The sequence below is a fragment of the Lepidothrix coronata genome, unplaced genomic scaffold (genome assembly GCF_001604755.1).
Source record: "Lepidothrix coronata isolate B3197 unplaced genomic scaffold, Lepidothrix_coronata-1.0 Scaffold251, whole genome shotgun sequence".
Lineage (NCBI taxonomy): Eukaryota > Metazoa > Chordata > Aves > Passeriformes > Pipridae > Lepidothrix > Lepidothrix coronata.
This window is the reverse complement of record NW_016690431.1, coordinates 382348-409916: the sequence shown is the minus strand read 5'-3', so window position 1 is coordinate 409916 and position 27569 is coordinate 382348. Positions and strand designations below refer to the sequence as shown.

Below are 27569 nucleotides of genomic sequence, written 5' to 3'. Positions count from 1 at the left end.
TTGATTTATAGCTGGCTTTTTGAAGTGCAGGGTGTATGTTTTAGCAGAAGGAAAACATTAATAGAAGTTGTGGGGAAACACTTAGAAAAATAAATTATTAAAACTGAAATTCCCAGCACCCTTTTCCTCATTTACTGATTAATGGATTAGTTAACACAAATGTGGATACATTCGTTATCAAGTATACTTTAAGATAGAATGAATAAAAAACCCCAAACGACAACAAAAAAAAAACTGAATGAAGGGAGCTACTTTGAATTACAAAAAGAAAGTTGCTGCAGGAATGATTGTTTTAATGATCATGCAATCAGCTATTTGCGTATCGGTCCCACCAAATAAACTCTATCTTTGTTCCAAGCACAAATTTTTAATGAGAAAGTGAATTAAGAGGAAGGTGATATATGTTGAACCTCACATGTGTGCTGTTATATATAGTGTGTTATTGAAATGAGACTCAGGCACTTACTGCAAATTTCTGGAGTTCAGGAAGATCTGTTTCTGCAGTGTCCGAGAACAGATATATTACATACTGTTAGCAGCCTTTTCTCAGATTTATTTCATCTTACTTCTGTTAAGATGTTCTGTTCTTTTGCTTTTCTTGCATTCCAAATAATTTGATTTTTTTTTTTTTTTTATTTTAATTCCAGCATCATGTGTTGGATTGTTTGTGGGTTTTTTTTCCCTTGCTGCAAGCTCTTTGATTTTTTGAGTCTGTTGCAGTTGTCTCTGGAAGAAAGTTATAGAGGAGGAGGACGGGGAAAGTGGGACATAAATAATATTATAAAACTCTTGACTCTTGACTATAAAACGTCACTTGCCCACAAATACTGTAAACAAGGTCTGGTAATCTTTATCTCTTACTTTATAGCTAATCTCAACAAGTCTAATAAATTGCTGAAATTTTCAATTCCAATATATAGATTAAGACATTCAGTATTTATTTATTTTACTATTTGTAGATTGTCTCCTTAATGTCTCTTTTTTTTATATGTGTGTATTTTAGGTATATACTTCTGTATGTATGACTCTGTATGTACAGAGGTGTCTGTAACATAGGTTCATATATATATACATATATATTTTTGCAACACATTTTTGGGTGATATTGCACAGACAGTCTGCAACAGTATTCTTAAATGTATAGTAAGATGTTTAATATATCTTCAGTGGACATAGTTTATTCATTAATAAGCTTACAGTTTGAGGGAAATCCTCTTTTTAGAAATATTGAATCACATTTTGTATGAGAAGATTTTTTTTTTCCATGGAATGCACAGTCACCAATTTAGAAAAGCATTTATTGGCATGATTAACTTTAAATTTAAAAAAAAAATTAAATTTTTCAAGGGTATCAGTGTCCTGACCAGGGTCATAAAGTCAATGATAGATTTGGGGACAGAATCTGCAGCAATTTGAACTCATGTCACAAGACCAAAGAAATGCACTGATTTATGCTGTTATGGGGCTTGGGAATTCATAGTGAACCCTGAAACATAAATGCTTTTCAATGAGCAAAGAGGTAACAATTAATGTCTCCCATGTGCCTTAACTAAGTGTCCTGAGCTCCAGTGCTCATAGGCTTCCAGTGGGCCAAGTACTCTGTCCACTGGATAGGGAAACAGTAACATGAAAAGAAACAAAAGCTGAAAATTTCTTATCTAAGTAAATGACAGAGCTTCTAATGACTTCATAGAGCCACTTCTGGAAATAAGATCTGACACAAAGTCAAGTTTAGAAAGTCTGTACATAATGCTTAATTACACAGCAGGTCAAACAGGATCTAAAAAAGATAAGAACCATCTTAAAATTATAATTAACATCTCATGGTGCCTCAGGGAATTGTTTTTCTTTCTTAAGTAAACGTATATTTATTTATAATTATCTAATTGACAAAGAGACAGGTATATAGTACAAGCTTATTTCTTACAGGAAATCTTAAGAGTTGGAAATTTAATTTGATATTGCTATAAAAAGCTGTCTCTTGAGAGAGTAATACCTTAAAACTACTTTAAAAAAAACCCAAACCTTTCTGAAAAACACATGGTGTAGCAATTTTCTCCTTAACCTTTAAAAACAAGCCTATAAAATTTAATGCTGTGATCTCATTTCTTTAGTACCTGTTAACAGCCTCACTTTGTAAGTGGGCTGTCAACTCTTAACTTTCAATCCATCCTTATTTTTATTGTTTCTTTTTTTCCCTGGTAGCAGGGGGATAGAAAGTAGACCTACATACCAAATTTTGCACAGTGATGCCACTCAGGCCCCAGCTGCTTTTATTTCAGCTTGACTTGCCCATTTGCAAGAGAGGGAAATACACAGATATTTCCTGTGTGCAATACCATAGTGTGAGCAGGATCTGTATGAGTGTTAACTTTCATAGGATTTATATCTACATCTTTAACTATTTCCAAAAGGGTTTTTTTTTTTTCTCCCCTCTAGGTCCCTTTCCACTCTTGGCTTGCTGTTCTAGGTGTTTCAATTTAAGAAACGTTACTTCAGGCAATGCAAATGAAAAAGTTAGTGACGAAACCAACAAAAAGCCTTTGCTTTTCATACTTAGCTGTATATTTGCTATTGCCTAAAATTATTATGATTTTTTGGGAAGGAAATTAAATAAATATTTACAACTGATTAAATGAGGTGAAAAACATGATTTATCATGTCGTAAGATGTTTTGTATCACAATAAAATTTCTGACTATAGCCCATGAATAATTACTGTAGCAGTGTTCATCAATTTTAAAGTTTCCCAATGCATCTCTTTCTTAAAAAGTCATAGAACATATTAATATACTATATATTTGGTAGATTATATAAACTATTTGATGGATTATAACAAGCATTGGAACAGGACAGCTCTATGAATGTAAATTTCTGTGTAACTGGCCACACAGTGTTTAGCTGAAAGGTGAATTTCCTTGCACTTCAAGTTCAGTATGGAACTGACCCAACTTACAAAGGTTATCTTACTGTAAGGGCCCACACCTATGAATTAAGATCTGCTTAACATGTGATAATAAGCACTACTGTGTATGCAGCCTCACCTTAGTATTACAATCCAAATAACTCATCAATGTCTTTTTCCCGTGTAATCCTTTACAGCATCCATTTGGAAAGGGACATCTTTGTTACCCTTATGAGAGGTATATACCTACTTTTGTTAACGTCATTCTAGTTGTTCTTATTGCAGTGTGTTGTAATTAGTAAGAATCAACTTTATACGCTTGCATATTTCTATAAATGATCTTTTCTATGATTGGGAAGTGCAACTAGAGTGACATCTTAGAAACAAAGTATTTGTAGAAGATATTGGCTGTGCAAATAATTCAAGAGTCATTGCATACAAATAATGCAATGGGAAGAAAGCAGCATGAGGAATTTAAAGAAAATTCCCAAGGAAAGGAAGTGTGTTTCTTTAAAATTATTTTCTGGGTTAGTTAAATGTAATTGCTTTCTGCAATAGTCCAGTTTTCTTTTTGGAGTCATTGCTTCTTGTGTTAGGAAGTGACTTTCTAATGACAAATGTGTTTTGTCTTTGGCAGCAACCATAGTGTTAAACGAACTCAACTGGACGGCAGCATTGGATGATGTGTTCAAGAGGAACAGAGAAGAAGACCCCACTTTATTATGGCAGGTTTTTGGCAGTGCAACTGGCCTCGCAAGGTATTACCCAGGTAACTGAAGTCACCTTAACAACTGTCCTATGCCATATATTGTCCTAAAAATATTCTAAATTATTTACAAACAGTAAAACATAACTAAGAATTGCTTTCTTACATAGATGCAGTTTCTGTATATCAGAATTAACTTAAGGACTTTGAAATTAATCTAGCATAAAGCTAGTGTGAGGGGGAAGAAACTGGGAGTAAAATATGAAACTATATTCTTTTTCAGTAAGAGGAAGAGAAGATTATGTCCTTTGAAACACTGAAGAGTCAAATTTTATTTTTGTATTGTTTCCATATGTTGTGTAAATAATCAGTTGAATATTTGCCAGTGAGATTTTTGCACCTTTCTAGTTTTGAAAATAGGGACCCGGAGACTAGGCATATAATCATATGTAATGAAAATACGAATACATCGTGCTATGTTTATGTCCCTCAAAATCCGTGATCTCTGACATGTTCATCTTTGGTGGTAGAACTAAGGTCAATGAATGCAACTTGATTACTTCAACCAACATCTGTTCCACCTGTCAAAAAATCTCATCACTGGATCACATGAATTAATTTAAATAGATGCATATTTTACTTAATTTCAATCATCAGTAGCCCTAATTTGATTTTGGTTGTGTGATAACTAATGGAAAGACTTAGCTTATGTATGTTTTATGGCAAGGCCTGTGCTGCTGCTGTTCTTGTTAAGTGACGCTGTTATCAATGACAGTCCACTATATGCAAGACAATTGTGTGCAGCATCTTGACTCATGCCTACAACTGCCTAGGGAAGAATTTTGAGATCCTTTCTCTTCTGTTTATACAAGATTGTTTGTGTTTCTGAAGGTGAAGGGGATTATTCTAAAGCTGTTACTGTATCATTAGCACAACTGCTAGCACAGGCAGAGAAACTGCCTCAGGCTATTTTACATGAACAATATTTCATAGCACTCGAATCCTGTTTGTTTTGTCATGCTGGATGATCATGAAATAAATACAGTGAGATTTTGTTGCAGAAAAAATAATATTGAAAATGCCAATTTCATATTTCTTTTGTTTTCCAAGTGTTCTGTTTCAATGCTTTTCGGATCTCTTAGTGCTGTATTTGGGGTCAGCATTTGTCACTGCTTGCTATGTGATGTTTTTCAAGTGTTGAAAAAGAAGTGTTTCNTAGGGAATTAATTTTCAAGTGTAAGATTATCTCATAGACTGAAAAATATATTCTTATGTCTAGCTAACCTGTCTACTCCAGTTCAACAACACAACACAGGAGCCTCAGAATCTCTATGTATTCTTCCTTAGAGAACCTCTATAAAATGGGAGAAGCTTGTTTTCCCTGTTTTGCGGATGAATATGTTGCTTGTAGATATTCCACCTAAACATAAATGTAAATTTTGTATAAAATTTAGATCCTTACACATCCTGCTTATTCCACGGCTAGTTATTTAAGTCTTTTTTAGCAGTCCAGTCCTGTCAGAATATGACTTCATAAATTTCTGGGTAATTCCCCAGTTCTTAAGTTCTACACACACAGACAAGTGTAGATCATTCTGATACTCCTTAGTTTATAGGTGTGTTGTTTTGTGCAGCTGCTTCCCAATTTCTTCCATTTGTTGCTTGAACTTTGATACAGTGAATATTCTGAGTTGGAAGTACCCACGAGGATCATCGAGTCCAACTCTTATGCGAATGGCCAGTGTGGGGATTGAACCCACAACCCTGGTGTTATTAACACCATGCTCTAACCAACTAAGCTAATTTCAGGGTCAACCCTCTGTGTTAGATTTTTGGAGTAGGTCTTTATGCAATGTTGTCTATGTTTCTCTTTTTGTAAACTCTTTTTTTTTTTGCACTTGTTGACACAGAGAAATGTTCTGGAAATTAATTCGAGTTTCATATACTAAAATATGAAATACTTTTCACATTTTCATAATACTAAATGATATTATAAATTGTAAAACATTGCTTTATTATATTGGCCCGTGGTAAGCCTTCTTCAAAGTGATGAATTTTTCCATAGTGATGATATTTGTAAAAGAATTTGGAAATATCAAAAGCCAAAATTAAAATGCATGGATTAGTCTGCTCATTATTATCTGAAACATATCCATCCTGTCCTACCTCCTTTATTAAAAAAAAAAATGTTTTTTGATACCTCTAAGCTCACAGTTTTTGTGGACTAATGTTTGGTAATATCCCACTGCCTTGAGTCATGGGCTAGATGTCTGTCCTAAGGAGGCTCCTGGGCTGTCCTTGTCCCTGTAGTGACCAGCAGCATGAAGGGATCTTTCTGTGAGCAACCCCATGGGTGGAAAGTATGTGTGACATATCATAGCTTGTTTGTATTTTATATATCTCATTGCTTCCTGTCTATATTCTATTTTTGTACTGTTGTACACTCCTCTAGCATCATGTACATGATTACATATGATTTTTCAGCTGTGCTTTATCTGTCTCTTTAGTAAATTTGAGTTTCCTTGTCTCTATCAAGAGGACAAGACAGCTTCCTTCTGACTATCACCTAGGCTGGCATATCTGGCAGTTTCTTTCCTCAGACCTTGTTATTTATACACTATAATAAATGGTATTAGGCTTAAATACAATAGTAATTAGATGCAATGGAATAAGAATAGGAAACTATTTTACTAAAATAGCTAACAGCATCGGGTAGAGGAAGTAATGGTACCAAAATATTGGCTTCCTTTAATGATACAATTAGTCCATCAAATGTTCTGTATGCAAAATGTCATTTCTTACTGAGTAAAAAAACTCATTCTAAGTGATGTTGCCTTTGTTCTGTTTTCAAGATGAAGAAAGCATGTAATCTAGGCAGGCAAAACAGATGTAGGAAGATATATTGACGCACATACAAAGTATTAGAAATATACACATTAACACACATATATGTTCATATTTGCAGTGGTGGCAGAACCAGTGCCAGGCAAGTTTTACTTACAAGGTGCCCCAATGGAAACTTTAGAGACTGCATCAAGGTCAACTGTCTCTTTGTAGGTTAATGCATTACTTCATTTTATTTATTAACTATTTTTCCCTAGAATTTAATCAGTTCAGCTCTCATTATCAAACATCAAGACACACATGACAGAGAAGAGCCAACAATTTAAGATTCCTCCATGGGCCTCAAACAGTTTTTTTTCACCACTTTTGGTTAATGTTTTAATCAGCTTGATTTTAGGAGTCAGTATGAGTTTACTCATACAGCGCTTTTTCTTCCTTAAGTTATTTATGAAAGCATGTCTTACCTAAAATATTTTTAAATATTAGGTTACTTAGTATCAAGATTTTCATTAGTTTCAATGGCAGCATATTTGTGAAGAGAAGTGCTAAGCTCTGTTACTGTACTGGCAACCATCCATTTTGATATGAAGACACCAATAGCAATTTTGAGATTTCTATTATATATTGTATGAGCTCTGAGCACCTCAAGAGTAAGTAAACAGAACTTTAATAAATGAACTCAAGAGAATAAGCTTATAAAGTGAATGGAACTTTTAAGAAGGATGTAATATATGCTCATTCTTATGTTTAAAGTTATATATCACAAATTGGTGTTTCATTCAAGAGATGGTTTCAGCATTTTAAGAATGCATTGTCCTTTTTACATACATTTATGGAGTAGTATCAGAATCAAGACAGGAATCTCTGTCTTTATGTGATAAAGATACTGATAAAATCCTTAGTTTAAAAGAGAAGTGTAAAAGAGGAAGGACAGATGACCTGGAGGGAATATAGAGACACTGTCCAAGGATGTAGAAACATGGTTAGAAAAGCCAAAGCCCACTTGGAGTTGAATCTGGTGAGAGATATGAATTGCAACAGGGAGAGCTTCTACAGAAACATCAGCAACAAAAGGACTAAGGAAAATATGGACTTGCTGCAGAATGTGGGTCTGCTGCTCCATGGCGGGGCTGGCAACTTGTTGACAAAAAGTATGGAAAAGGCTGAGGTACTCATTATCCTCTTTACCTCAGTCCTTACTTGTAAGACCAGTCCTCACTAGTCACAAGCCTGGGGCAATCATAACTTGCTTCACTCTTGTGACCAGCAACAGGACTTGAGGAAATGGCATAAAATTGAGTCAGGGGAGGTTTAGGTGAGATATTAGGAAAAGATTTTTCACCCAGAACGTGGTTGAGCACTGGAATAGGCTCCTTAAGGAAGTAGTCAAAGGACCAAGCCTGTCTGAGTTGAAGAAGGATTTGGACAATGCTCTCAGGCACATGGTGTGATTCTTGGAGTGTCCTGTGCAGGACTCAATAGTCCTTGTGGATCCCTTCCAACTCAGCACATTCTGTGATTCTGCAGAAGTTCTTCTGACCTGATGGCATGGACCCATGAGTATTGAGGGGACTGGTGGGTATCATTGCAAGATCATCCTTCATAATCATTTAAAATCCACTTTGGATTTATTTGCCTTTTACCAGATGCACACTCTCTTTTGGTTTGTTTCTTGTTGTTTGTTTTTTTTTGTAAAACTGAGATCCTCAGTAAAGAATGCATTTTGGGGTTTTTTTGACTACATTTATTTGCAGTTAAATATGATATAGGAGGCTTTCTAGTTATAGTAATAAATATACTAAGAAAATTTGGCTTCACAGGCTTACTCAAATGAAAACACAGTCTTGATTTAGATGAATGTGTAGTAAAAAACCTGTTTGGTCAGCAGTACTGACTCAAATCTCTCAGGGAAGTATACTAAATAATGATTTTCCCAAGGGTAATACTAGAAAGGGTAGTACTGACGTGGATACTGGTAGTACCGATAGTCTCAGATTTCAGTTAGTGAGTTTTCTATATCCATAACGGTAGCATGATGATGCATGAGGAGATTCAGCTCCTTTTGTGAAGAAATGCTGAACGTAGGCTCATTGTGACAATATTTGGTCTGCAGTAACCTGAAGGTGGGAATGTGCCATGTTTGGTCAAGATCTAAAAAGTTGAGGCAATTCATAACAAAAATAAAACCGAAAAAGAAATACTATCCTGTCCCCAGATGTTCCAAATCTTCCCACTTCCATCTGGAGATTTAAAAGGGCCAACGGGAAATTCCACTGAAAACTTGCTTTCACAATATGGTATGTCTGGCAAAGGGTATGTCTTCCAAAGTGCTTCCCCAAAGTGCTGCATAGATGTGGGATTTTTCTCTGTTGTATTTATGGAGTTTTTTGTTGGGGGCTCTTTCATAAAGGAGAAAGCAGAGCCCAACCTGCAGCTCCGTAACCTTCTCTTACCACATAACCTGGACACACAGACTTGTCATCTTCATTTGACCTTACCCGTATTAGAGAAGAATTCTTTAAGCATATCTGAACATGTCTTAATCACGTATACATGTCTTTCTTAAGTTCATCTGCTCCCTCGGCTTTAAAGGTGTACCTGTATTATTAAACAGGACTAGTCAGAGTTTTATTAGAATCCTTTAGACAGCCCCACAGCATGACTGAAGGGACTACACATGCTGGCAGCCTTCTCTAGCGAATAGCAATGGGGTTTTGTTTCTTCTGTACTTCAAAGTTCTCCAGTCCTGTTCCAGGACACTTTATGTTCTCAGAGACCCCTAGATTATTTTGTGCTATAGTGCATAGCATGTATATGCTGCATGGCATATAACACATGCCTAAATTTTCATCTTCAAAACACTTCTGGTTTCAAAACTCTTAAAAAACTTCACTGTCCCTATTTTGCAGATAAAAGAAACGGATAAAGAGATAAAATAGCTCCTTCAGTGATCCTCTGAAGGTTAGGTATTCAAGCCAGGAATATGCATAGCAACAATATTTTAAGATTCAGTGTGCTTTTACATTCATTAACTCATACTTAAATTCATTATTTCAATATCAATAGGTCTGGTAATCTTCTCTGGATGTTTCTAATGTAGGTACTGAAGAGTACAGTGTAAAGAACTGTTGTATTCTTTCCCTTTTTTTACTGTAGAGTTGCCTTGTATTTAGCCTTCTTTTATTTATGTAATAAGTACATATAATATGATGGGAATTTTAATTAATTAGAGAAAAATCTCTTTGTATTGCTTATGCCAGTATTTTACTGGGATATTTCTTTGTAATTAGAGCTTACAAGGTGTTAAATGGAAAAATTCACAGATAAAGAAAACAACTTTTCAGTGCTGATTATTCAGAAAAATAATTTTGTCCCAAAAGTCTTCAAACTCTTGTATTGAAAAATGGATAAAGAGCTAGTATGATCTCTTATCCTTCATTAAAAAAAAAAAAAATCAAATCTTAACCTGTTTCCAGATATTAGAGAAGCAGGTCTCACTCAGCTACTGGTGCATTCCTTGCTTAGACAAATTAATAATAGAAGAGCTTCAAAAATCAATTTCTAATAAAATAAAATGGTATCTCTCCAAATGAAGGGCTTGCTGTGCACAGCTGCTCTTGTGTTAACAATTAATGGCAAGCAATAGTGTTTTGGCCATGATATTGAACTCTCCAGAGAAAGTAATTACTGAAGCAGATACTAAGAGACTAGAAAGCCTAAAAAATCCATACAAAATGAATCAAAAGCCTTGAAAAAACTGAGAACTTCACTTTTTTTTTCAAAAGGTTTTGTATTTTATAGCTGTTAGCTCCTGTTAACAGCTCAACATTTAAAGGAGCCTTTAAAGTAGAAAAACAAAGTAAAGCCCAAACCCTTCCTAGTAATGCAGCTTATAAATTATCAATTAGTGTAATTAGTGTGTGAGTTAGATACTTCTACCTTTTGTATAGAAATAAACCTCTCTGAGTGTTGTTGACTTCCCTTTTCTTTTTATCCCTTGAAATCTGGGAGGGAAGGACATGAGCTGACATGATTTGAATCTAACCATGCTTGTAGAACATAACATTGTTAGGTTGGAAAAGACCTTTAACATCATGAAGTCTAACCATCAACCCAGCACCACCACCATATTTACTACTAAACCATGTCCTCAAATGCCACATCCATGTGTTTTTTGAACCTCCGGGGATAGTGACTCTACCACTTCCCTGGGCTGCCTGTTCCTATGCTTCACAACCCTTTCTGTGAAGAAATTTTTCATAACATCCAATCTAAACCTCCCTGGGGCAACTTCAGGCCATTTCCTTTCGTCCTGTCACTTGTTACCTGGGAGAAGAGATTGACACCCACCTCACTACAACCTCGTTTTGTGATATGAGAAGTCTTACAATGTAAGTTCAATTGTGGCTCATTTTTCAAAATTGATGTGCTGAACGTTGCAATTATGAAAGCAGATCTACCCAGTTACAGGATAATGAACTATTTCTAGTGAGTTTAAAAAGTTGCATCAGCAGGTCACCGTGTCTTTGTGCTAAAATTCATGCCATCTCTGTGTCTTTATGATACAGTTTGAAATCTCCAGAATTTGTTTTATGGGAGAAAAAAAGAAAACAACAACAAACCCAGCAAAACACCCTGTTACTTCTGTCCTTCTTGTCCTCAAGCTCTGATACTTCCACCCTCTTTGGGGACGTGGTAGCTAGTCCAGGTGAAACTAATGTGAGCGGCACATTTAGGATGAAATTTAGTTTATACATGCAGAAGGAGAAACACTTGCTTCTGAACTAAGATAACACAGAGCAATTTGAGAGGTTAATTTTAAGTTGCAGATTGCAGTAGGAGTTGCACCTTCCAATTGCTTTTGGTTTTTTTGTTATACTGGGAGCGAATATTAATAGATTTGTTTGTGTATGGACCAGTCCCATATAAAATCTTTGCTGAACTGATTTGGGATAAAACTGAATGCAGTATTGCCCATAACATAATTACCCAATACCACATAGGTAATACATTCTGAAAAATCTTTCAGATTATTATCCTTAACTTTCATAACTTCATCACTATACAGAAAAGCAAAGAGGACATTGCATATATTTTACCTGAAATCTTGGCAATTTCAGTCAATTATTAGAGTAAAATCATGAAGAAGTGGCTGCATTCAGTTTTGACTGAACGTCTGGTGTGGTAGTGCAGAGTTGGTCAGGAACAGTCTCTGACTTGGGGGGGATGGTAGTAACCAGTTATTAATCCAAGGCATCATTATGATGCAAATATCCTGAGTACTAAGCTTAGCAGTTGAAAACACTTCATGATGATTAATGTAAGGGGCTCTTAAAGTTGTGACTGTTACTTATTTTTAATTACTATGTCTTGCCACTTTTCACCTTTTACTGAAAAATAGCTAAGGAATTCTATAAAGGTGCTACTGCTACCCTGAAATTAAATTGACTTCTTTCTGAGTAATAAGCTGAGGAATATCACATTTCTCAAATAGTCTGGGCTATCACATATCTGGATGCAGGTTTTTTCACAGAAGTTCACTAAAAGATGAAAAGAAATAAGAAATTAAACTAGCGGCAAAGTATATGTTATAGCTTGTATCTTTGCTCAACCTGAGGAAGATTTTACTGGATCTGGCTCAGGAAATTGAATAGTCTATGGGTTTGATTGTTTTGATTATCCACATAAATGTTTATTTGGGAGATAGCAAGGTAAAATTCAACTTTAACAAATATTTATTTGTCTAACCTGGTGGGATGTCACACCTGGTAAATGCTATATTGAGGTTAACTACCAAGTAACCCTCTGAGATGGAAAGGTAATGTGGCTTGAGTCAAAATAAGATGATGCTATCTGGGATTTTATAATTGGCATTTGTTGCCTGTCTTACTATCAGCTTTAGCCTCTTTTCCCAAGTGTATTAATAATGCAAGGGGATGTAAAGCTGTTAATAATTCATCTCTGCCTATCAGTTCCTCACACAGACATACCTAATCAGTAGAGCAGGGCAGGACTTTTCAGGACAGTTTCCATTATGACGCTCACCTGTGCCTCTGGAATCATGTCATGCATTCAGAATGGGAGGTTGTAGCCAACAACCTTTCCTAACAAATACTTTCATTTAGGCTTTATCCTGTGGCAGTCTCTGTACTGTATGAATTGGTTCTGCTTGTAATCAACAAAACTGAGGATTTTCACTCTATATGTGCAGAAGTAAAGCACATATAGAGTGAAAGGAAAGCATACCTTCCTCTTGCTCGAAATATAGCCAGTCCGGTATCTCCGTAATGCAAACAGCAGAGGTGGGAAGGATAGCAAATCCAATGAATAATTTATAAAGTATCAAATCTATCCACATGCCAAACAACAAAATCATCAAAGAGGAACATGACTAAAGCCTGATGTATGCACCAGAGAACCATGCAGTGTTGATATAGTTCAAAGATAGTCACGTGCAATAATGAAACACGGAGGCAGATTTCTTGAAGATGTTGGTGAGCTGGGTCCCAAGGCATCTGATAAAAAAGTGTTAAAAAATAAGTTATGTAAATAAAACTGTAACTCTCCAAATCCTTGATCTGCAATTTTAGTTTTTTAGCAAAACATTTTAATCGTATTTTTTGTGTATTTAATTTTACCTTCATCTTAGGCCATGTAATGGCTTTTGTCAGTAAGATGTAAGCCAGTTTCCCCAAATGTCTTTATAGTATATGCTATATATAAGGCAACACATTTTTCTTTCAGTGGTCTTTATCCCTTCTCATTATTTCTGTATAATTATAGATGTATATTTGTTTTTGCATAGAAAGCATTTATCACCTTTGACCCCCCAAAAAAAAAAATTAAATAATTAGTCAGGATACATTAAATTTGATCAGTGGAGATCAAATATCATAAGGGAATTTCAGTTTCCTCTTAATAATCATTTCACTGATATCCATAAATACTCAAAATGTTACCAAAACCAGTGAATAGATTTAAGACCATTCAAAGCCATCTAAAATTAAAAGTGCTATTCCAGAGAGAGTATAGGATGAATGAGTAATTTAGTCATGTTAATTCTTGAAGTTGAAAAGGGAATTCAGCACTTCTTTGGTGTGAATGAAATTTTAGGTACTAAGGCCTGAGTCCTTATTTATGTTTAGCCATGCAGAGACTTTCTACTAGATTATGCAAACTGTTGTAGAAACCATCATAAATATCAATAGAAACAGTTTTCTCATTAAACTTTATGTGTCTTAATAAGTGTATAATCCACCACCCATTAATATCTGATCATAAGTTTTTCAGTCATGGAAACTCTGGTGTTTGTACTGAAAGGGAAGTAGAATTAAAGCTGTTGTGTTCAGCACTGTGTCTACGTCCCAAAAAGAAAAACTGTGTTACCATTGAAAGTTATCTCCAAAAGGATTAAATAGGCTGCAAGTAGTGTGATGAGTGGTTTATTCACAGTTTATTTTGTGTATAATTGAAGTGTTGTCCTGTTCCAATAGTTCTTGGCCTGGTTCTGGTGAATGTATTCCCTTCTGTTGTGCTTTTTATCCTACTAATGTAGATGTAGCCAGAAGGGAACCGTTCAGACCTTGTTGCAGTTCAGAATGTTACTGAAAAGCTATGGTAGAACTAAGTGCAAGGCTTAGCAGTTCAAGTCTTAACAGAAGGAATTCCACTGAAGAACAATTTGGAAACATTTGTCTTCATATCCTTCATTTTACTCTGTTTCAACCAGAAGTTTTGGAATCTTCTCCATATTTAGAGGGGAAAGAAAGAAAAGAAGTAATTTTTAAAAGTAGTGTTGTGGTGTGCATTACAGTTAAAAAAAAAAAAAATAAATCAACTTTTGTTATACAAAGACTTTTGGTGATTTTGGAAATACTAGGGAAAGTTTCAGGCATTTCAAATTTTATTATTTGATGTATTAGTTGGTGTTAATTTTATCTCTTCATGCTTCTGAAAGATTTGCCATACAGTGATCTAAAAGCCCCAGTTCTGAAGTGCTTTCTGACTAGACAACTGGCATTGACTTCGAGGAAGTGATGTCAGGTGCTATAAAATTAGCATGTGTTTATAGATCTCAAATTTTGTAGAAAAAAGAAGCTGAATTATTTCTCATAGTCTTTTACACAGGTAAAAGGTAGTCTTAACCTATATTTCTTTAAATTTTAGTTTAGCACTTAGAGAGTTTACTTAGAGAGTTTAAAATAGTATATAAAGTTACACTATCATCTTCTTGAGGTTATGATATCAGATAAATTTTAGCTAAATGATGGTTTTAGCTAATGAGGGTTTTAGCTAATGATGGTTTTCAGTAGATAATTTATATTGGCTACAGGGACAGTCTTACTTTGTGTGTCTTTAGAACATTGATTCAGTTGAAAATGGTTAACTATGCTGGTATCTACTGTCACAGTAGAATATGATGATAGTGTTAGAAGGACCATTCTTCCACTCCTGCATTGAAATTCTTTGTGAACCACCATCCATTTGCTTTGGAGAATGCACTTAAGGAGCTGGACTTACCTTTCATGTGAAAAAAGTGACATTGCCAGTGTAAATTGCATTTTATATGTTGTTTTGAAATAAATCCAGATCATACATTCAGATAATTCTCTGTTTATGAAGACTGTCCAAGATACATGTCTATTAAGAGGGACAGATTTGGCATGGCATAGCCTTTTATTGGGTGTCACTGGAAAGACTGGAAGTTTTGGCAAAGATATAGCCAAATATACTGTTGGTCAGTATCTTGATTTATATTTGGTATTTTGCTTAAACCAATCATAATACAAGCTGAAAGGAGTACATTGCATGCAGATTTTGCAAGTCTCAGGGAATGTTGTTGAAAGATGTGTTTTCAGATGGAATTCCTATGGATAGGGTAGCCTGGACAGACACAAAAAATTTGTCATCGAATATGTGCTTACCATGTAGGCTCATAAATACTGGTGAATTTGACCTGTGCATACCTAAGTAATGTTACTTAAGTTAGAATTTTAATATAATCAGTCTTAAAAATTCAATTTTCTAATTTCTGGAAATTTCAAATACTCTTCTGCTGTCAGGTCCCAAAGGACCTGCCAGGTGGTCTAGTCTGGGATCACAGGCAATACTGGTGTAGACTTTGAGGTTCTCCTGGTGTGCAGCAATACAGAGTGTTTTCTATGGCTGTTAAATGTGTACTGATAAATGTACTGCGGGTTACACTTGACTTAAATGTTCTGGTAGGTGATGAGCCAACTCAGGGTTTGGTGACTTAGGAAAGGGTTCACTTCATAATATCAAAAATAGGCAGCTACTCAAAGCTGGTGGCTTATTTTATATTTATGGGCAAAGATATCATAATTCTTCCATTTTGTCTTTGATAAATGCTTTTTTGTGAAGAATCCTGGATCTGCTTATATCTTTCTTTATTTCTTAGATAGAAAAATTATTAGTGTCAGGAAATAGCTTTCCTAAGGCCATTGACATACAGTGAGAGAACAAATTGCAGAACATTGTCTCATTCCCTGTAACTTTGCACATTTTTATTTGCATTCGTTAAGCTGTCAAGTGGTTTTGAAAGGCTCATTTTGTTTTTTCAGTAAGGAAAAAATTCCTGCCCTTGCTGAAAATCATGGTGAAGTCTAGATTAAACACCCGCAAAAGGTTATCAGTCTTAGCATTTTCTTTACAGAGACACAAGCATGTACATCTTATTTTGCTTTCAGAAAATATGATACTTTCATGTTACTCTTCTAATTTGCTTTTTTAGGTAAACCTCTTGAGTCAGTGTACAATTTTTTAGGTATATAAATGAACTTTAGCTTGGTACAGCATTACTGTAAGCAATAATAATTAACGTATAAGTTTTTTAATCAAATATTTCTTTTAAAAATTATTTCATATTCTGAAGTACTTCAGTTGAATTTCTGGTTCCATTGAAATCAGTGGTCAATTATAGTCAGTACCTGTTTCTTCAGCACAATTGGCCCTTGAAGGTTTTTATATATACAGTTTTATTGCATCATACTATATGATCATATATAAGGATATATAGATATTTCAACAACATATTACACAGATTTTTTTTATCAATACCAAATGTTAATATTTATGTAGTTCAAAATCTGTGATGTTGCTTCATTATATTGTTGTAATTCAAATACTTGAGATGAAGTTTTTTAATTTATTCCATACATTATTTTTTTTTCTTTTTAGCTTCCCCATGGGTAGATAAAAGCCGAACTCCTAACAAAATAGATCTGTATGATGTACGCAGAAGACCATGGTAAGCCTTCTTTTAAAAGGTTTGGTACATATATACATCACCTACTTTCTAGATATTACTGTAAAAACATTTTTTTCTGTTTATTTATATCTGGTACTCCCTACTTTTAGGTATTGTTATTTCCCTTTTAAAATTAGTTAATTCTTCTGAATAAACAATTTTCAAATCATATTCCTTGTTGTGCAATATCCACTGTAGTGTGTCATACTGTTGCATTGCGTGGACCTTTTCATAACTATCAAATAAAATTATAAGGCAATTAAAAACTTTTTATTTTGTACCAAAATAAAATATAATTCAGAGTATTAGACTGAACCATTTTCCAGACTTTTGCAAGTGTTTAAAAAATGTCTCAGTGGTTTAGACCAGCAATAAAATCACTAGATTACTAAAAGACAGAAGAGCTGTGGGATTACTTCTCGCGATTTTTTTCTATAAGCCTCCCAAGACATGAAGAATATTGATACTTGGATGTAGTTGGATATGTTTTTTTCAGAGGACTGAATATTTGTCCCTAAACTGGTCTGAGTGATAATTCATGTGTCATCAAGATCTTTAGCTCTGAAATAGCATTCATTTTTTTCATTTTTAAACATCTGAAAACAGTGAATTTTGATCAGTGTATTCTACTTCCAGATTTCCCCAGTGTGGTTTAGACTTTGATTTACTTAGAAGACACAGCAAGAGAGAAAACAACAACACATGTTTTTTGTACTAGATACAACAGCAGGATTTTGTTGGTTCAGCCAGTTTGAGTTTAGAGATCACAGAGTGTCTTCCATCACTCACAAAAAATGTGTTTTCAAATTTGTCTCAATTATGTCATTTATTTATTTCAGGTATATCCAAGGAGCTGCATCTCCCAAAGACATGCTTATTTTAGTTGATGCGTAAGTGTTTAATGTCTTAATATTGACATTAGAGGGATAAAAGTACCTACATGTGTTGAACGAATCTCTGTGTGCTGAAAAATAGAGAGGGGATTAAGAGGTCCTTATATGCAAAGTTCAAAACTCTTGGTATGAGCAAAATAAATACACAGTAAAAAATATTTCAAAAAGCCCAAACCAAACCCGAAAGTTGCTTTGGGTAGCTGGGGACAAGGTAGCTGTTTTTTCTAATCTCTTCAATATTATTCTGCTTTCAACTTACTAATTAGAGAAGTAATCAAGTGAATACTTCTCATGTGCACACCAAAATTTGTTGTAGAATACAAACCTAAAACCAAATTACTAGAAGCATTACAGTAGATGCAACTGTGATTTTGTAAGCCTGAAAGATAAGAACATATGCAGACTTTGTATGTTTTACCATACATTTGGTTACTGTAGAACATTACTAGAAAGTGAGCAAACAAATTAATGAAAGCTCTCTCTTTACACTGATGAGGCTTCCTTGGTGTAGCTAATGTTGAGGGACTGAAGGAAGCACTGAACCTGATGTCTCAGACTGCTTTATTCTGCAAAGTTTCTCAGTCAGAGAATTTGCATTTAATGTTTTCACATGTGGTGAACTGCTTTCATATCAGCAGTGAGTTTTATCAACACTTGTTGTTTCTTCACTTCAGCTTAGATTTTGCCTTGTATCAAACAAGCTGTCATTTGCACATCTAAAATCTAAGGCTGTAAATCTGTGTGTGGGAGTTTAAAATATTTAGATAAGGCATTGGTAAACTTTCTCAGACTTTTTGAAAAGAAAGTGAGGAAATGATGTATCATTATAACTTCAACTAAGCCACAGGACTGGGACTTTGAATGACAGTTTTGGACTTAATTTAGTAATTATTAATAGTGTAATAATACTAGTGATGAGTTGGAGCATTCAAAAGCTAAACTGATAATTTTAGTGTGAAAGCTGATCAGAGTACTGGTGAGTGTTCTGTATTTTCCTTGTACATTTTACATAACATTTATTAAATTCAACTTTTTTCTTATCTTGTGGATTTTTGTTAGGAGTGGGAGTGTCAGTGGATTGACATTGAAGCTGATCCGCACCTCAGTCATTGAGATGTTAGAGACATTGTCTGACGATGACTTTGTGAATGTAGTTTCAGTGAGTATCTGTTCTTTCTACAAAATTTGCATTGTCAACAAAGCTATAAGCAAACTATTTTTAATCCTGGATATGAGATACTTGAATGTTAAGCTGCAGAGAGACTTAAAATATATTGCAAAACATCGCATTAGGATTTTTTTTTCCTATAAAGTAAAATGGATGTCCTGGAATTGTTATTATATATACATTTCAGTGAAGGGCAAAAGTCATTTAAATAAACCTCTGCAAAGCCAAATTCTCCTTTCCAGTATAGTACTATGGTCTCTATAACACATCTTTCATTAGATTGGTATATTCAAATTCTCTTGAAATAATTGATGATTTCCAAGTTTTCCACACAGCAGATATTCAGGTTGCTCATGTTGATTGATGCATGATGAGAGAACGTGTATGATGAACATGATGAGAGAATATGTACAGCCATATATCTGACTTACCAAAGAGCTGTTGCTGAGAAGTTCTACAGTTAGCAACTTGATGGGTAGCAAAGCAATTTTTTCCCATAATAAATAATAAAATAGAGGGTATGGGCAACTTTCAGTTTTCAGGCTGATACCTTGGATGTCATGTCCTAGCCTCAGGCAAGGCTTTTTTTATTTTTTATTAAGCTGTTCAACTGTAGAGCTTTGATTCTAAGGATTTAGGATAGGAATGTTGACATACTCATAATGACAAGAGACAGCCTGAATGATGAGTAACTGGAATGATTTTGGAGATAATTTTCAACTTCTGCAGTTGTGTTGTAGCCAGCCTGAGGGAGAAAGACCTGAAATATAACTAAAAGAAGTCTTTTTTAAAACCACTTATTGCTTCGTTGTTTGCTGTCAGTCTAGCCAGATCTTTCTCCAAGTAGCAGACAAGCCCTTAGTGTCAATAGTATTTCCTTTGTTAAAGTTTTTAATAGTAGATTAGACCATTTTCTTTAGTATAAATCGCAGTGAAAAAAGATAGAAAAATGGTTTTTATTATTATTATTAAAGGAAATAAGCTTTTCTATAATGGTATTAGGGAGCTAAAATCTTGTTGTTAGGTTCAGTGATTTAAAAAACAAAAAGCTGGTAATCCTAAAGTGATGGAAATTGATTACTATGTTCAGTGGAGCTGTGCCCCCTTTCACTGCTGGAAAATCTGGACCCCTACTACCCCTTGATTTATACAGTTTTCCAAACTCTCTCCTTACGCTTTCTCCCAGATGACCAGAAATAGTGTATCTTAAAACTAAGCCTTTCTTAGGCTCTGGGTATTTTATTAGCTAAGGTTCAGTGTTATTCTGGTGAGGTCCCAAGGTTGGGATTTGTGTCAAAAAAGAACTGGAAATCCTTGAATATTTTCTACAGTACATTTTCCCACTGATTTGTAACTTAAAATATATAAGAATCTTTTTTTTTATTTGAATGAACTTTAGAGGCTCACAGCAGATATTTGACTGCAGAACGGAAGAGTACATTTTGGTCAGACTGTGTTCATCATCAGAGGAGGGCAACACTCACAGAAATGTACATAATAGAACATAGCATCTCTAAATTCTTATTTATAAAGTGCTATTTGGTATTGTGCACTTAAATTTAAAAGTCTATATTAGATACTTTCAGTATTGTAATTTTTTTTGTATAATATTTTCATGTATTCAGATGATTTACGAGTGGAATTGTGGTGGACACTGTGATATGACACGTGCATATTTTATTTCTCTAACAGACAGGAAATCATATGCTATAGATAGGAAACAAATGGTTGTACTGCTACAAAGCATTCTACAAGTGAGAGAATGGAATGCAGAAGTTTGGTCTTTTTTAAATTTATTTTTCCTTTTTTTAAAAAAGCTTTTACTTTGGTTTGCTCAGTTTTTCCACCGTTCCAACTAAAGCCTCGAAGTTAGCACTAGAGGTGCCACTGCTCAAGGAGGTGATATATTATCAGTATTATTTGTTCTTAGGATTATTCACAAAAGCATGTACACAGGCCTCGCTTCTATGAGGAATTAATCCACTGCAAAGTTGGTATTAGTTGCTGTACTCTCTGCATGTATATTACTTTATTTTTCTGTTTGATTTAAGTATCTTTACACCTGAAATACAACAGGGCACTAGAACAATCATTATTCTGATCATTCAGTCAGATCTTTGAAAATTTCATACATGGCTTTTATTTAGAAGGTCTGAGATCTTTATTCAAATACTAAATTCAACATTTTATTGCTTAGTTTTTTCCCATTTATTCTTACTTGTATACCTTTGTCAAAAAGCTTGATAATATATTAGGTTTAGGTACTGTGTTAAATGGCAGATGGTTCATTAATTCTTGTTTAATTTTAAAATAATATCTTTTTATTTTTCCAAATGGTCTGATGATCATCTAGAGATATGGTGTTACACAAAAGATCATCTGGTCAGCAGTGGTGTTCCCCAGGGCTCAGTGTTGGGTCCAGTCCTGTCCAATGTCTTTGTCAATGCTCTGGACAAGGGGATTGAGTCTCCCTTAGTAAGTTTGCAGCCAGGTTATGTGGGAGTGTTGGTCTGCTGAAGGTAGGGAGGCTCTGCAGAGAGGGATCTGGGCAGGCTGGATTTATGGGTTGTGACCAATCGTGTGAGGTTCAACCAGACCAAGTGCACTTTGGTCAATAACCCCATGCAGTGCTACAGGCAGGGGGAAGAGTAGCTGGAAAGCTGCATAGAGGAAAAGGCCCTGGGGGTGCTTGTTGACAGTGGCTGAAAAGTTGCCCATGGCCGAAAAGGCCAGTGACATCCTTGCCTGTATCAGCAACAGTGTGGCCAGCAGGACAAGGGCAGAGGCTGTCCCCTGGTACTTAGCAGTGCTGAGGTCACACCTTGAATCCTGTGTTCAGTTTTTTGCACCTCACTACAAGAAGGACACTGAGGTGCTGGAGCATGTCCAGAGAAGAGCAACGGAGCTGGTGAAGGGTCTGGAGCAAAATTCTCATGAGGAGCTCCTGAGAGAACTGGGGTAGTTTAGCCTGGAGAAGAGGAGGCTCAAGGAGACATCACTCTCTACAACTACCTGAAAGGAAGGTTGTAGCCAGGTGGAGAGCAGCCTCTGCTCATGAGTGACAAGCAATAGGACACAGGGAACGGCCTTCAAGTTGTACCAGGGAAGATTCAGGTTGGATATTAGGAAAAATTTCTTCTCTGGAAGTGTTGCCAACCCACAGAAGTGGTGGAGTCACCATCCTGGAGGTTTTTAAAAGATGTGCAGATGTGGCACTTAGGGACATGATTTAGTGGTGGACTTGGCAGTATTAGTATAACAGTTGGACTAGATAATCTTAAAGGTCTTTTCCAAACTAAATGATTCTATAAGTCTATGATCATGATTCACGGAGTATTCTGTAACAGAGAAGGCATGTCCAAAGTCCAGCTCCAGTGCTTTCTTAATAAATCCAAAACCCAAAATATCAACTCAAATTTTTTTTCTCAGTGAAATAAATGTAGATTTATTCAATATGCTTCTTGTTATTGCTTAAGAAAATTTTCTCTTGAAGAATCCTGCTATTAGACATGATTGGCTATATAAAAAGTCCAAAAAGCTAAGTGAAAATGTTCAGTTAATACATTATTAGCAGATGGATATGTGAACGCTAGCACTATACTGGAAGTTATCTACAATTTTTCTTTCCCTTATGGGTCTTTTGGCCTAAAACATGACAGTTGTTTTATGGCTTGTTAGCTTTAATAACCATAGAGTCTTTAGTATGAGGTTTTGAGTTAACTACAGAGCTGTTTTACTGCTAACCTCTGCTGAGATGTTGTCCCACAAAGCCCATATGTATGATGATTCATGCCCACAACTGAAAGACATGGATTTAAGCTCATGCCAATCACTTCTTGAAAGTGACAGGATGATTTAATGAATTGAGCCTCGTATTTGAAGAAATCCTAGGGGAAAAAAGCTCAAAAAGTAGATGTTTTAAAAACATTAGTTCTACTGATTGAACATAGTTCTTGCATTTATTTTCAGTGGAGAAAGGTTGAATGAACTATTAAGTCACATAAAGATAGTTAGGGGTTAACATGTCATGGTTTCCTCTGGGATTTGCATGTTTCTTATCTGAAGTGCTGTGCTTTGTTGCAGGGCGAAAACCTGCTGTTTGAAGGAGCTTAAATGTATGAGTAATACAGCTGTTTTCCCACTAATCCAGTTATAGGCTTTGATAGCAGTGAGTGGTAGATGATAGGGGCAGCAATTCCGTCCCAGCACGTTGTGATTTAGTGACTTGGTTTCAGATGTTGACACAGGGAGTGTAATTTGTTTGTGACTGTGGGTATTGTGCGGGAGAAATGTATTTCAAATCTGTAGAGGTATGGAAAACCACACAAAGGAAAAACCTCCCTTACAGCAGCAGATGTGTTAAAGGTCAGGAGCTGTAGAACTGTTTAAATTCACTTAGCCTTAGTAAAAACCCAAACTAGTATTTACTGTTTAGGAGCTGGAAAATAAATGTCATGAGCATACAAGATAGAACAGAATCATACACTGGGAAAATTGAAAGCTCATCTCCTGCTCTTGTGCAGTTCTACACATCGAGTAAACTCAGAGGGAAGGTGATAGAAAAAGCTATGCACCCAGCCTATGAAATTATACTGGGGCATAAAAGCAATCTGTGGAAGATACATCCCTTTTTCCACTGATTTTTAATAGCAGTTTTTCATGTAATTCTACAGCTCAATGGTTGCAAAACTGTTTACTTTGTCTGCCTTACTCCCAAGTTGGTACAGTATTTATACCTTCCTAATTTAAATGTTTAAATATGATAATGAGCGGGGAAGTTCTTTAAGGGGCTGTCAGTTTGTCAAAGGGCTCCTTTCCCTTTCTGCTACATGTTCCATCATGTATTCTGCAATTAATATTGCTCCTATATTCTCTTAAATACAGGGAAATATTCCTTCCTTATGGGACCTACTTTATTAAGGTTGTTTAAAAAAATTAACAAGCATGCGATGGGTGGAAACTTCAACCTGAAGTCCTAGTAAAGGGAGGAGGATGATAGATTTTGCAGCCAGGTAGCCTGTCATGCCTATGTTATCTTTGATAGAAATTTTAGCTTTGTGTGAATTCACTTTTGTTTAATTGCCAAAAACTTCCATGATTTTACTGAAAAATAAAGTTGGTTTCCTCTATTAATTCAGTTAATTCAATTTTCCTTTACTTAATTCAGTTAATTCCTTTATTAATTCAATGTAATGTTTTTAATGAACCTGAAATAAAATTGCATACTTAAACAGTATGACAGGTTTTTCCCTGTGCTTTTGAATTTTGACTCAGAAAAAATCAGTGGTGTTTTGTTTTTCCAAATAACATCACTGCTTGAGGGAGAAATTAAACATGATTATGGTATAAGTGGCACTGAAGTAGTTCTATTGGTGGATGCAGAGGAGATGAAAATGTCTCCGGTATGAAGGGGATTGCCAATGTACTTTTTTCCTTACTTTCTCGTTTTCATTAATGGCCAATATTAAGAAGAAAATATGAAGGTGCCTGCCATCTTTTATTTGACAAATAAAAAATAGATAGAGAATCAGGTTTCCACTGCAATAAGCATGTCTGCATAAGCATTTCTCTTAGGTAGAGCATTTCAGATAAAAAATCACAGTAGCTCCAATTAAATATACAGTCTCCTCCTTACTGTGTGAGGCAGTAAACAAATATATATTATTCCTTTTTTGTAGGAGATGTGTTTTGGGGTTTTTTCATAGCCAATGAAAAGCAACATAAAGACAAGTTTAGAGCTCTGTTGAGCTTCCTGATTCTCTAAACAGCAATCCATCTAATTGACCTTGCAGTTTCTCTTAAATTGAATGGCTCATTTTCAAGAAAAGGGGAAACAATGATAGCTGCAGAGAAGCACATCTTCGTAGGAATGTTCCTTAATGGAAAACCATTAGCGTTCCTTAATGGAAGGTCATTGTCTCGCATCTTCCCTGTTCAGGACCAATTGAATTGAATGTTTTTTTTTCATACACCTATGTTTAATAAGCACTGTAGGTCCAAGGTTAAACAAAGCTCAGAGAAGGTATGATCAAAATCTTGTATTCACTTTCTGCAGTACTAATAATTACAGGTCGGGTAAGGCAATGTGTCTATGGTAATATATATATATGGGAAATATATCTGGAGGACATGTTTAGCAAATGTAATGAAGATGAATATTTTGCAAATAACAATGGAAAAACTTTGGAAATCGTGGAAATCCAGGGGCTCTTAAGAAGTTAGAAAATTTTATTTGTAATAGATTAATGAGAGTAGGAAGAATCATGGTAGTATGGTGGTATGAAATGGTTATCTGCCTTTAACTTTATGGTTTTTTTTACTTTCCCCTCAGAAACGAAAGATAAGAAAGGAGTCAGTGAAGTCATGTTAAAGTATTTCATGTGAGGCTGGAGTTGAGAGGAAGGTTAGGGTAGGGAGGATATTATATCAGCTGACTTTTTTGAAATGAGGTTGACTTCAGTGGGACTCTGATCCTCATGAAAGCAAATTACACAGTTTGTTGTTAAGAAAAAGAAAAAGTAAATGACCACTAAGAGTTAAACTTCTTTCAATCTTCATCTGACGTGATGAACTAGAAATGTTTGTACCACTTCAGTGACATGGCTAGAGACAATTTCCCATCTAAATAGTGTTCTGATTGATGGTTCACTTTTCCTCCTGAGAGGCAAATTATGAGTATTTGAACTCAGATTTTGACTGTATGTCTCCTTTGTTCTGCCTGAATACTATTATATAAATGTGGAACATATCACTAATTTAACATGAAAAGGATTGGATCAGATTTTACAAAAAAATATTGTAGGTGTCTTCTCTGAGGACTGAAAGTGGTTTTCGGTTGATTGCTTTGTTCTTGAAAACATCATCTCACAGACCTGAGAAGCTGGTTTTGAGACACACTTTCAAACTCACAGAATTTGACCTTTTTTTTGGCTGTTCCAAGGTACAGAAATAAGTAGTCTAATAACTAATTTGATCACAAATGAGAAGTGCTGTCACTGAGGAAACCCATGCAGCCATAGGCTTTCAAAAATGTGAGATAAAAACACTCCAAGAACCACTAGTTGAAGCCAAAAAATTTGAATGGCACATAAGCAGTTAATATGCATCAAAAAATTGCAAGGAAAGATTCCGGTTGTCTTCATATCAATATATAATGCCTTTCTGGAAGATGCATTTTAAGCAAACATCTACAAGTAAATGTAATCGTTACAGTTTATTGCAGAAGTATCTGAGGGAAATTTAATAACCAGTGATATATGGGTGTGAGACAGTATGCAAGAGGTCAGATTAGAGTGTCTCATTGCCCCTCTTAGCCTTAAATCAAGAATACCTAAAGATTTTGGCTGTTGGTTGATTTTTTTTTCTTTTTGTTTTGTCCTGCTGACTTAAATGTTTATCCCAGGTAGTTGTTCATCACTCACCTTAGTTACTAATGGGCTGGAAAGTACTTCATCGTTCTTGTAGGATACAAATAGGTTAACCTTCATCTTTGTAAATGGGGAATATATACCAAGTAGTTATTTTCTTTTCTTAACAGTTTAGCCATGTCTATCTAGCAACAGATGTGTTCAGTAGTTAGGCTTTCTCTTATTCCTAGTGTACGTAAAAATTTCTTGTTAACTGCAGTTTAACCAGCCCTACAATAGTCTGTGCAATAGGACAGAACAGCAAAGACTCACATAAGGAGGACAAATACAGCATAGTCTATGACAAAGAGGTGAAAATGAAGTGTTACTTTTCTGTCCCAATGATACTACTCCCTATGGTGCTTGCTTGCATTTTTCTTTAATATCTCACTTTAAATAATATGTCAATGTGTAAAACCAGTATAACAAAATAACCACAGTGATATTAGTGCAGGATCAAATCTTCTCACTCTGAAAATTACAGCTAGCACCAGGACCATCTCCAGAAGCCAAGTTGTCATGTTCAGCTCAGAACTGTGTTCGAGCTACGAAGCCTTTGTAACTGCAGCCAGCCAGATCCCCCACAGAAGCTACTCATGTTTGTATTCAAAGACTGTCTGGCCATACTTGATCTATTACTGCAGAATTTAGAAAGAAAGCACGTTTCAACAAGTTTTTTTTTGATTTCTCATTTAAACTGAACCTTACATAGCTATACATAAACTTAAGAAACCTTCAGAAAATGAAGTTATTTTTCTTTTAGAATTACAAAATAATAACTAAGCCATCTGAATTTAGGAATTTGTTTGTTTATACATATACTCTTTTTCCTGTGAGGGGAAAGAATATCATGCTCGATTCAACAGCTCAAGAGAGTTGAGGCTGCTGCAGCTCCATGCCTCAGATCCAAACAAATGTATCCCCCTTGGGCACATACACATGGAGCCCACGTATACGCACATATATACATAACTTATATTCACATATATATATATGCATACTGGGCCATCCCACACATAACACAAACACTGGGCCACAGATAACACAAACAAATGCAGAGCATTTATGTAAACACAGGCAGCACCAACAACCTCATCCTGCTATTCTCTCTGGCTGAGCTGGATGGAAGTCACAGACACGTGTGCAGGATAGAAAGTCCCTTACACAGGAAAGGAAACAGAAATGGAGTTTAATAAGAAGGCAGAACAGTCTTGAAGAGATGCAGAAGGTGGCCAGAAAAAAAACCCCAACCAAATAAACTATATACATGAGAACAACAATTTTCCCCCTTAAACCTCTGTTTTACCCTCCTTGTTCCTTTCCAAATCACCTAAATCCATCCCTTTCTCACCCTCTTTTTGCCCTTAAATATTCCATACTA

The 27569-nt window shown here is 35.3% G+C and overlaps 1 protein-coding gene across 4 annotated transcripts in view; it reads left to right on the top strand.

Annotated features, from left to right (window-relative positions):
- The window catches only part of CACNA2D1 (calcium voltage-gated channel auxiliary subunit alpha2delta 1), a 379624-nt gene that overhangs the window by 259149 nt on the left and 92906 nt on the right, over positions 1–27569 (top strand). For all 4 annotated transcript variants that reach the window (XM_017835197.1, XM_017835200.1, XM_017835199.1 and 1 more), the window contains exons 7-10: positions 3542–3673; positions 16652–16721; positions 17561–17611; positions 18674–18773. In XM_017835197.1, the coding sequence (XP_017690686.1) occupies positions 3542–3673; positions 16652–16721; positions 17561–17611; positions 18674–18773 (353 nt within the window). The remainder of the gene's footprint in view (positions 1–3541; positions 3674–16651; positions 16722–17560; positions 17612–18673; positions 18774–27569) is intronic.